This window comes from Carcharhinus amblyrhynchos, chromosome 9 (genome assembly GCF_965287045.1).
Source record: "Carcharhinus amblyrhynchos chromosome 9, sCarAmb.v2.hapA, whole genome shotgun sequence".
In the NCBI taxonomy this organism is placed as follows: Eukaryota; Metazoa; Chordata; class Chondrichthyes; order Carcharhiniformes; family Carcharhinidae; genus Carcharhinus; species Carcharhinus amblyrhynchos.
Window position 1 is genome coordinate 4,442,873 of NC_137332.1, and position 12,282 is coordinate 4,455,154.

The following is a 12,282-nucleotide window of genomic DNA, read 5'->3' on the forward strand; positions in this document are numbered from 1 at the left end:
AATGTCACATTGATTTTTCTTTGGTATTATGGTCATATGATATGCAGTGGCAGTACCATGCTAAACAGTTCATGTTCTGTATTGTGGGCCAAAATTGTTTTTAACCTGAATGTTCCCACGTGCATTGCTGTAATTCATCAATCATCTTTAGAGGTGAGCCAAAGAACAATGTTTATCAGTTTAAGTTAATTACATAAATACAAAGTAGATGGAATTATACTGCTTTTGTCCTCTTATATGCACTAGGGGAAAACAGTGAAGACATTTTTGAAGTGTATGAGTAATCAGTGTTGCAGATGTTAGATGACTGTTTTATGGAATACATTTTAATTACAACATAACTGTGTTTGGAGCAGGCCATCAGTCACATTTAGTCCGGTATAAGGAAATATAAATGTTGTTTCACACTAATTACAACCATGCATTAATGTTGACATTGTAGCATCTGACGGTTGTATTCTTTTCAGTTACTCAGCCGACTGAACAGAAACTCCTTTATTTCAGTCAGATGTACCTCCCTAATTGCCTTAAATTTTTTGTTCTTTATAGTTAAATAATATTGATTCCAAATAATTTGTCAAAATAAGTACAGAATGGAAACTGAATTGCATCTAAATGCCCTGGCTGTTTTTTTTCCATTTGTAATCTTGCTTCACTTGAAGACTTTCCTTGATCTTGACTACACCTGTGCAACACGATGGAATATCTAATGGCGATTAAGTACTTTCTGATGTGTTAACTCAAATAGCACAATATGAATATGGAAACTTTCCAAACTGATTTGCTAAAAGAAAGAAAATTTCAGTAAAATAATAAGATTTGATCTCATTTTAAGTTGCATTTAGTTACAGCCCAAGACCTTCCCAAAGGGCAGTGTGGTGATGTGCTGCCCATTCCACCCTGATGGCATGACTGTTATCAGGAATTCTTAACCTGAAGTGCCACATTCATGCTAACTCTCCTGTAGTAGTATGTTTGTGTTGTCTTGTGACTTAGCTTCATTCCCCTCTTCAGTTTTCTTTTATGTCACCCCTAGCGATGATAGTGACTAGTGATGCAATATAGTTCCAAAATTTGTAGCTGTACAATATTTTGCCGATGTGGCCATGTTAATGAAGGAGTCTTTTAAATTGCTGATGGATGCATGAACAGGAATGAGAGTCCTCGGATTTGCCTGTTTTAATTCTCCTTTTAATCTAGGATGTTTATTGTGCTCCTCTGCTGCATGAAATTGGAAAACGTTGTATATGCTGGGAAGGGAATTATGGATATCCTTTTGATGAAGGAAATATCCAGGGAAAAATTAGACTTTTTTATTTTACACAATTTAATCGTATTCAGAGCCCTGGGTTGGTGGATAGAGTGGGTTCTGTAAGAGTTGTAATTCCTGGCTTAATTTTGGAGCTGCTTGGTGGAGAAGCTGATCTTAGGCAGCAGGGGAAATTTGCAGGGTTGGATTGATGTTTTTAATGTATTACACCCACTAAATTATAACTGTGATTTTGTAAGACTCATCCCATCACCCATTTTTATGTGGACCAAAGTACTGTCAGCAATATGTTTGTCTCAAAATCAGCCATGCTGTTGGAACTTAGATTTTTGCTAGAAAATATAAATCTGCATTTACACTGCAGTTAGTGATCTTGCAGAATTGTGCTCACGTTCTTTCAAATCCTAACAGTATTCTTTCCCACTTCAACAACAACATGCAATTATGTCCCACTCCTACGCCGTTTGAGGGAAATTATGACCAAACCTATACATTCTTCCTTTTGAAATGCCCCGTTTCTCTGAAATGTGACTTGTTAAGGTTCGTGGGCATAAATTAGTGTAAATTGTTATAATTCTTGGAAAATGCTGAATGTGGCTGGTATGTAATTTGCAGTAAACTACAGTATTATTACCACCATTTACCATTGGATGTAGCTATTTCCAGCAAGCTTTAGTTCTGTCCAAATACTGCAACAAAGGGAATGAACCACAGATACTGAAAATCTGAAGTAAACAGCAAATGCTGGAAGACACTCAGCATCTGTGAAGAGAGAAACCAAGCTAATGTTTCAGGTTGATGACCTTTCATGTGACTACCTACGTTTGATGAAAGTAAACATTGCTGCACTGAATCGGATTACAAAAGCAGGACTATTAAAGTAAATGATATTCATGTTAGAGGCAGAGGATTACATAGGGGTTAACCATATTTACTGGTCCAACATTTTTATTCCTGAAGTGACTGTTAATACTTTTTACAGCTGGGGTAGATTTTTGAAAAATAAACTGAATACTAAAGATCTGTTTTAGAGAGGAAATTGCCCAGTCATTCTAATATCTTAAATTTCAAATACACAATTTGATCTTTGAGATTCTTTTAAAATTGATCTTTAATTTTAAGTTGTGTATATAATACTGCTGTGAAGGTTGTCAAAATTATGGCCATACTAAAGACTGGTCATGAGAAGAATTAGTAGCCTTGGGCACTGATTCCAGACATGTATATGGTCTGTTGATTCTGGTATGTGGACTATTCTGCAAGAGTTTTCTTCAGTGAATGTATGTGTTCGTTGAATTACTGGTCTTAAATTCAGCCTCAAGCTACAAATTCTTTTACCCCTTCCCCTTTATCTCCCCACCCTTGCAGAAGTGTCTGATTAAATTGTAAGAATGTTTGGGTATTAATCAAAGCATTTGATTTGTTGTATGAAAGCTTTAATTGGTGTGTAAAGGAACTATGGAGTTTAGCCATGGCGTTGTCCAGTAAAATCTACAGACTTAAAGCATGACTAAATGAAAGGTTGTATGGTGGGAAGGCTGTAATTGCAAATAGGCAGCTTGATTAAAGGATGAGGCCATGCCAAAAATCCTTTGGTCCAGTGGCTGCCCTCCATTACGCAGGCAGTTCATTATTGCGGTTGTTTATTTTCTAACTTGGTAGAATCAGGTGTACCAGTGAAAAGCAAATAAAACAGACCAGTGCTACTTATAAATAAATGTTTTAATGGGTAGGTGAGAGCAACGTTAGCAAGAATTCTTTCACCTATTTACATTGCTCCTTCAATAAATTCATTAATAGGGTACAGTGAAGTTGACAGCAAACTGAGGCACCACTGTTCAGTGGTTAGGAAATGTACTTGGTTATATTTGCAGTAAGAAGATGCTAAATCAAAAGTAAGTGAGATTACCTGGTGTACATGAATTTCACACTTTCTTTCCTATTTATTTATTATTTTCTTTATACTCTGGAAGGTAGATCCGTAGCTGACAGTTGTTTCTCAGTACCTTACTGAAATGCCTATTGATTTGTGATTCATAAGATTAAACATTAGGCCAATCGCAGAGAGTTTTACAGCAAAGTTGACTCCATCTTTTCATTGTAGAATCCCGAAGGTGCAGAAAGAGGCCATTTGGCCCATTGAGTCTGCACTAGTCACAATTCCTCGCAGGCTCTATCCCCATTTATTTACGCTGCTAACCCCACTAACATTAAGGGGCAATTTAGCGTAGCCAATCAACCTATCCTGCACATCTTTGGAAGGTGGGAGGAAACTGGAACACCTGGAAGAAACCCATGCTAACGCTGGGAGAATGTGCAAATTCCTCACAGACAGTCACCCAAGCCGGGAATCGAACCCGGTCCCCTGGCGTTGAGGCAGCAGTGCTAACCACCATGCCATCTTGATCACAATTGTGTTTTCAACAACGAGTTACTGGATAGTGCTTGGATGCTGGAATCTTGTCTATCTGAAGTGGTTCTTTTCCATTCTCAAAATCAAGAACGCTGAAGTTAATAAAGTGAAGAACTTGGGACCTTTCTTATCTGGAGCTTAGTATTTAATGGATAAGGCTCTAAACCATAAAATAAGTTACTGTTATCAAATTATTAATCAAAGTTAAACCAGTAATATGGAATACACAAGGTAGTGTACTTTTTCAGATAAGGCCCTGTCACCTGGTGAGGCCTAGATTTAATTTTCTTGGCCATATAAGAGAAATCTTTTCACTCCATTGAGGATCAGAAGCAAAAAGTTTAGGAAGATTTAATGCCATTCCTGGCAAAGGCAAACTCGGAGTTACTACTGCCTGTGATCGAGACCAGTTACATAGAAACATAGTTATGCTGTACATGTGAAGTATATTTATCATTTGCCACTTGATTTATGCTGGTTAGATTGTCTTTGCGTTCATAAATTGGCTAGTTGTAGTGGTGCTTATTTCTCAAGAAGCCAGAAACCCAGTGATGCTCACATCGTAAGAACAAAAAATAAAAACAATACATGCAACAGGTAACCCAGCTGCACGGACTATTATATACTTAGAATCATACAATCCCTGTAGTACAGGAGGAGGCCATTTGGCCCATCGAGACTGCAGCGACAACAGTCCCACCCTATCTCTATAATCCCACATATTTACGCTGCTAATCCCCCCCCCCCCAACCCCAAACTAGGGTCAATTCAGCATGGCCAATCAACCTAACCGGCACATCTTTGGACTGTGGGAGGAAATTGGAGGACCTGGAAGAAACCCACACAGACATGGGGGAAACATGCAAATTCCACACAGTGACCCAAGTTGAGGCAGAAGTGCTAACCACCATGCCGCCCTTGTCAAAGGTTTTGGAATAATCCACAGGCAAATCTCACATTTGGTGGATATGTTCTTGGGATGTGAACGTCATGAGAAAGGCAAGTATTTATTGCCCATTTCTAATTGTCCCAAAGAAAGTGATGGTGATGTGCTGCCTTGAACTGGCGGGGTCCATGTGATGTAAGTAGAACCAAAGTGTTGTTAGGGAGGGAATTCCAGCATTTTGACTCAAGCTACAGTAATTATGGTCCTAAGTCGGGATGGTATGTGGCTAGGAGGGGAACATGCTCTCATCCTCCTAGGTGTAGAGGTTGCCGGTTTGATAAGTACTGTTGAAGGAGGCTTGATAAGTTGCTGCATCTTGAAGATGGTATACACTGTGCACCAGTATGAGATGCATTGCAGTAACTTCAGTTTAGCTGGGGTTGCCAAGTGTTAAATGTTGCCATCACTGGGTGTGATTGAAAGGAAAACAGGAGAGGAAGGGGGAGAGAGGTTCCATTATCCAATTCTAGCAGCTGTAAATATTTTTTTTCAGTCATGGAGTTGTATAGCACAGAAAAAGGCCCATTGACCCATCGTGTCTGAGCTGGTCAATGACAAACCTCCTAGCTACTTCTCAAATATTATGAGAGTCTCTGCCTCGACCAGCCTTTCAGAATCCCACCATCCTTAGTGTGAAAAAAGTTTTTTCTCACTTCTCTAAACCACCTGCCTCTTACTGTAAATCATTGATCCCTCCACTAAGGGGAAATGTTTCTTCCTAGTTACTCTTTCTATGCTCCTCATAATTTTATACATTTACATCATGGCCCCCTCTGTTTTCTCTGCTCCAAGGAAAAGTCTATCCAATAACTCTTCCTAAATAAAACTATCGGGGCAGCATCCTGGTAAATTTCCTCTGCGCTCTTTCCAATGCTGTCACATCCTTCCTATAATATAGATTCCAGACTGTACACAATACTCTAGCTGTGGCCTATCCAACATTTCATATAGTTCCAGCATAATCTCCCTGCTCTTAAACTCCATGCCTCAGCTGATACAGGCAAGTATGTGATATGCCTTCTTAACCACGTCATCCACCCATCCTGCTACATTAAGGAATGGTGTACATGCACACCAAGGTCTGTCTGATCCTTGGTGCCTCCCAGGGTCCTGCTGTTCATCATGTAATCTTTGCTTGTCCTGCTCAAGTGCATCACCTCACATTTATCTGGATTGGATTCCATTTGCCACTGACTAGCCTGTATGTATCTTCCTGTAATCTAAGGCTATCCGCCTCACTATTTTCAACCCCACCGATTTTCATTCATCTGCAAATTTACTGATCAACCTTCCTTTAAGTGTAAATGAGTTATATAAACTACAAACATCAGGGGCACTAATACTGATCCCTGCAAGACTCCGTGGATAGTCTTCCAGTCTGACAAAACACCCCTCAACCGTCACCCTCTGCTTCCTGCCACTCAGTCAATTCTGGATCCAATTTAACAAATTTCTTTGGATCCCATAGGCTCTTAGCTTCGCCATTGGTCTCCCATCTGGGACATTATCAAAAGCCTTGTTGAAGTCCAAGTAGAATATATCAAATGCATTGCCCTCTACCTAGTCACCCTTCAAGCTGGTCAGATATAACCTCCCCATAACAAAACCATGCTGAATGTTCTTGATTAATCCTTGTCTCTCCAAGTGTCATTTGGTAGTACAATAGTATTGCTTGGAAAAAGGAGACACCCATTGAAGCTTTTTGTCTTGCATTCATCAGGATAATTTACAAGACTATCAAAAGGAAAATGACAAATTTGTAGTGAATGAGAAAGAAGTGCTGACTGGTTGAGGCATTGCCATGGCGAATACACCAGTTGATGGTGACTGACAGTTAAATGCCAAGCATTGTTTGAAATTTAGTCCAGGCAGTTTGGCTCTTGTCGAAGCATTTCCCTGAGGAATAAACCAGCAAATGGCTGTTACTTTTTTGTTCTGTTTAGTTGAAACAGCTTCAATGTGTGCATGTGTTTTTTCTGTTTGCAAAGATCAGGGCCCTGTGTATTAATAAGTAGCTTCCAGTACATGCAAATACACTGACAATCTTAAATTGGTCGTCAGTGTAACTCATTGAGCAAATGTTACCCAATTGCAGAATCGCATCTAATGTTGGACGCAGTTTTCTAAGCACAGGCTGTTTGGGTACGGCCTGTACCTTGCCCATAGCAAATATATCTGCCTGCCAGTTTTCGCGATGTATAGCCTATATACATAGAGCAATGGTGGCAAGAGTAAGTGTTGATTTGAGCGAGATCCTGAGGGGTCTTGACCGGGTGGATGTGAAATGAATGTTACCTGTTGTGCAGAATCTAGAACTAGCGATCGCTGTTTAAAAATAAGGCTAGGCCATTTAAGACGATAAGAACAATTCTCTGAGAGTGGGAAATCTTTGGAACTCCCTTCCTCAAAAGACTGTGGAAGTGGTGTTTTTGAATGTTTTGAAGGCAGGGTAGATAGATACTTGATAACCTTTTACCCCTAATTTATTGAGGGTTGGCAGGAGATTCCAGTTGGATCAGCTATGATCTTATTGAATGGTGGAGCAGGCTTGAAGGCCCTCCTGTTCTTAATGCATATGTTCATATGTATGCGACACCTATAACAGTCAGCACTCTCATACAGTATAAATTTGTTTTCTCTTGCATTTAGTATTCTTGCAATGTGTCCTGATGAGTGCATGATGAAAACCTTTGACAACATGTCTCCTTTTCAGTAATATTTAGATTGTAACCAGAGAGCATTAGGTCACTTTTTGCCAATTGGATATGAAAATCCTTGAGGAATTTTCCAATTTCTCCTAAAATAGGTAGCAATAATTAAAAATTGCTATGCATAGTTGGTTGCTTGGAGGTTGAATGTTTGTTTGTTGCTGATGGTCTTTTGAAATACTGTTCTACAGAAAGTGAGAGCATTGTTTGAAACTTAGCCTGTAATTGGCAGAATAGTTTCTGTTGAAGGAGAGTGGTAGACCTGGTATTTCATAGCTTGCCACTTCAAAGGAGAATGTGTATTGCCTGATAGTTAATTAGACACTAGAAAAACACTGGCATGAGGATTATTGTTTTACTTCATTATAATCTGTCTGTGCATTCCTGGTGTTATAAGGACACCATTTCTGAAGCAACATAGTATTTTGTAGGCATGGATTATTAGGCTAGAACTTCTGAGCTTCTTATCATTGCCCAGAGGACTTTTCATGGCAATTACTCAGAAGTGTTAGGTGCAGGAAGGGTACCTAGGTGTCCTTGAGCTGGCATGGGCAAGATGGGCTGAAGTACCTCTTTGTACTGTAAGTGCAAACTTCATCTGGACAATTCCCCTGCATTGACAACCTTCTGAAAATGTAGTTTAAATCACAAACTTCAGATAGGTCTGCCAGAGTTTCACCAATTATTACCCAGAAAAAGTTAAAGAACCACCCTGTGACCATTCAGTATGATCAAGAGTGATCTTGGGCTTCAGTTTCGTTTCCTTGTTCATTCCCCATATCCCTTGATTCCTTGAGAGACCAACAGGCTATCTGTTCCAGCCTTAGATAGTCCACAACTATCTGGGGTAGCGCATCCTAGATTTTCAACCCTTTGAGTGAAGTAAGCTCCCCTCTCCCTAGTCCTAAATAATTGGCCCCTAGTCCTGACACGGCACCTCCCATTCTGCATCTCAGATTCCCCAATCAATGGGAATATTGTGTGTTTCAGTAAGACCGCCTCTTATTCTAAGTGAAGTGATATTAATGCTATGCCGTTTGGCCCAGAAGTGAACCACATTTCAACTGGAAGCAACGTCTTAAAGAAAGGTGCATGGCAGCTCATTAGGGATGGCTTGTTCTTCATTCACAAGCATGTCTGAACCCATTAACTACAAAACAACCACATTTTATGTTTATACTAAACATTTATCAGTAATCAAAATTCTTGTTGCTTCGAATCAGCTAGTTCACATGCTACAAAATGTTTTGAGACATTAAGTGGTCTTGAAGGATGCTTTATGCATGTGCCATCTTTTTGAGGTCCAAGTCTTAAAATCTGGAGAAGCTTACAAAATTTATTTAAATACTCAAACAGTCCCACTTTAAGTGGTTCTGCATGTGAACTAGCTGATTTGAAGAAGCAAAAACTTTGCTGAATAAATGTTTAGTATCATAAAATGTGGTTGTTTCACAGCTGGTGCGTTCAGACACACTTGTGAATGAAGAGCAAACCATCCCTAATGAGCTGCAACGCACCTTTCTATGTTTCCAGTTAAAAAGTGGTTCAGTTGGGGGTTAATTTCTAGAGCGAGTACATGTTTATTAAAACGCACCTGATAATATCAGTATTGAGAGAGAATTGAGAACTAGTTGAATCTGTTATCTGAATTCAGTTGGAATGTAATGCAAGTACAAACGTGCTGATTATTTGTAGTCCCTTAAAAGTGGTAATATACCAAAGTGCTGCAGTGCTTGCGTGTTTTGTGACCACTGCATTCCTGTGAAAGTATTTGCCTAGAAGGCATGTGGTATAGCCAACTACTACTGCAAAAGACTGGAAGTAAACATATCTTTGTCAATGTGACTCAGTTGTGTTTACACCCAGCACAACATAGCAGTCTTGAGTTGCCTGTTCTGCCAGGAGCAATTGGACGTATTATTTTCATGTTAAATTGCAGTGTTTTAATCCAAATATTGGAGTGCTTGTTCCAAATGTTAAGTGTGCCCACGTACAGCTCAACTGTAACTTACTGAGGCCAGATATAGCACACAGCAGATTTTTCAGGAAATAGCATATACCAATTGACTTTCCTTTTAACTATTTTAGGCCCACTACTATTTCTTATTGCTGTACGGACACAATTCACCCACTTGAATTGTATGTGGAATAACACCAACTTTTATATTTCACATAATGGATGTATATCTAGGATTTTACAGGACGTCCATTTCAAGTTACAGGACATCCATTTCAATTCTGAAGGCTAATTAAAATTTATCTGTGGCGCTTATTGTGTTTACAAATCCAGACACTTGCAAGAGAACTGAGCAAATTCACATCTGAAGTGTCAACATCTGTGACCAAGTATGCAACAACAATAAATATGAATATTTTTGAATATACTTGTAGCCTGGAGCTATTGGCAAATCTAATTCCATACAGTGCATAGGCACTTGGGTTATAATGAAGTACTGTTTAATTCCAGTGAACTCTGGATTGCAGGGTTTGGAATGCCATCTATTTTAAGAGGTGCAATAAACTTTGTACCTGGATGTGTATTTCCTGTTTTGCATGTTTTAGTATAAACACTCCCACTGTTTTCACCTGCGAAACTGATTGGCTGTTTCTTTTTTTTCCCCTCAATAAAGACTTCATTGAAAATGTTCATACGTCTTCAGTGAACAAGAGAGAATTGAATGCTAATGAACTCAATGACTACAGGCCACACATAAACAACATTACAGTGTCCAAAAAAAGAAACTGGCTGCAGCAAAGTACTCTCAACCCTTGTTTGAATGAAGAGACCAATGCCCCCGTAACAGTAGAGCTAACAAATAATGCAAGTGGCCCAAGCTCCTTACAAGAAAGCAGGCAGCAGTGTGCAGATCTACCAAGAGAGCATATCCGACAAAATGAACCAAAGCATGCTGTGGAGCACATTCTGGATCATAGTGAAGAAAATGATGCAGATGATGAGGGGGAGATATGGTACAATCCCATCCCAGAAGATGATGAAGTTGATCTACCACAAATTCAGTCCTCTCCCAGGATTTCTGTGACTAGAATTGATAATTCCAGCAGCAGTATGCAGGTGAAGCAATGTTCATTGCCTACTGGTGACTTGACTAAGGGACCAATGACAATGGTGACCTCTTCAAATTGCTGTGAAAGTGTGAAGGAAGTCCAGATAACTCCAGCAATTGATCTGAATCAGGGGAATTCTGCGAATTCTACAAATTCCACAGACAGTGGGCAGCTGCATAGGCAGATCTGTATATGCAAGTTTCGGAGTGGGGTGAATGTGGAGGGGATCTGTGTCCACAGACCTCCATCTTCAGGTAAGCTGTTTGTATTGCATAATGGGAATCCCTTAACTTTAAAGAATTCACAATCTTTCAAAGGCATCAAAGCACCCATTAGAATTTAACTTGTTTAGTTTAATTGTTTAACTCTGAGTTAGAATTTAAAATTGTGTAGTCCAGTTGTATTTACTTTTTTTAACTGAGATTTGCCTCATTTAGAACATAGAACACTACAGCACAAACAGACCCTTCGGCCCACGAGTTGCGCCGATCACATCAACACCTACCAATCTATAGACCTATCTATAACCCCCAATCCCATTAAATTCCATATACTCATCCAGAAGTCTCTTAAAAGACCCCAGCGAGTTTGCCTCCACCACCACTGACGGCAGCCGATTCCATTCACTCACCACCCTCTGAGTGAAAAACTTACCCCTAACATCACTTCTGTAAATTTATTCTCAAATTTTCTAGAACTACAATAATTAAGTGATAGTTCCTCTGCATACATTTGCACTTCTTTTGGGGAGCATTGTAAACATTTAGCTATACATATTTGAGCCTAGAAGGATGGATGTAGCTTGCCCTTTATCTTGTTAAAGTCTCTACATTTTTCGTTCTTCAATTTTGTGTGCAAATCTTCCCCGATTCATGACCACCACCACCGTTGGGGTGACTACTATTTGCGACAGCAGCAATAACATGTTTTGCAGTCGAGGTATATTGAGTTACATTGCTATCGCTGGTGGGATGTGCGTTTTTAGTGATGTGCAGCAATTTAACTCACTGTACATTTGCTACAGTTGGAGAATTGGATTGTAAACATTCAATGAAAGGGAGAGAAATTATGAAGGCTAAACATTTAAAGATTTTTTGAGAAACGTTTAGCTCTGTTTATACTGCATTTTAAAAACTGTGCAGCTGAGCACCCGTGGTACCACTGACTTGCCTCTGGTTGCACTCTCCTGAGGAATCATCACCCCAACAGTATCCAAAATGGAAAAGTGGTTCGTGAATGAGATGGACTTGTGACTCCAACAACACCTTCCCAGTCTGTCTAGACTGCCTATTCCTCTCTGCCTTCACTCTCCCAACCTGTGGTCGCACTGCCTCAAGTGTACTACCCATGTAGTTCTTGGCCTTGTGAATATCCCACAGAGACTCCAGCTGTTGCTCCAATTCTAAACGTTGGAGCTCAAGGTTCTATAGTTGGTGATGTTTTCTGCACCTGTGGTTGTCTAAGTCATTGTAAGCGTCCACAACTTCCCATACGCCTCAGGGTGCACACTCTACATGGCCTTGCTGCCCTGTCATGCATTAACTTTGCATCACTCCCCTCCTGTTTAAATTTCTGATTTGCTGCTTTTAATTGTTTTGAATTTTCACCTACTTATAGGCACCCTGAACAGCAGTTTCCCATCTACCAAGCAACTTGCAGGTTTCCTGTGATGTCACTTTGGTTTTTTTCAAACATTGTCAGCTCTTGAGGCTCTTGATTTATTTTTTAGAACATAGAAAAACTACAGCTCAAACAGGCCCTTCGGCCCACAGTTGTGCTGATCATATCCCTACCTACTAGGCCTACCTATAACCCTCAATCCTATTAAATCCCATGTACTCATCCAGAAGTCTCTTAAAAGACCCTAATGAATTCGCCT

General features: G+C 39.8%; 1 protein-coding gene across 1 annotated transcript in view; it reads left to right on the top strand.

The window, feature by feature from the left end:
• The window catches only part of syde2 (synapse defective 1, Rho GTPase, homolog 2 (C. elegans)), a 134,297-nt gene that overhangs the window by 3,031 nt on the left and 118,984 nt on the right, over positions 1-12,282 (top strand). Inside the window, exon 2 of the mRNA XM_080195095.1 lies at positions 9,968-10,657. Coding sequence (XP_080051221.1) covers positions 9,968-10,657 — 690 coding nt within the window. The remainder of the gene's footprint in view (positions 1-9,967; positions 10,658-12,282) is intronic.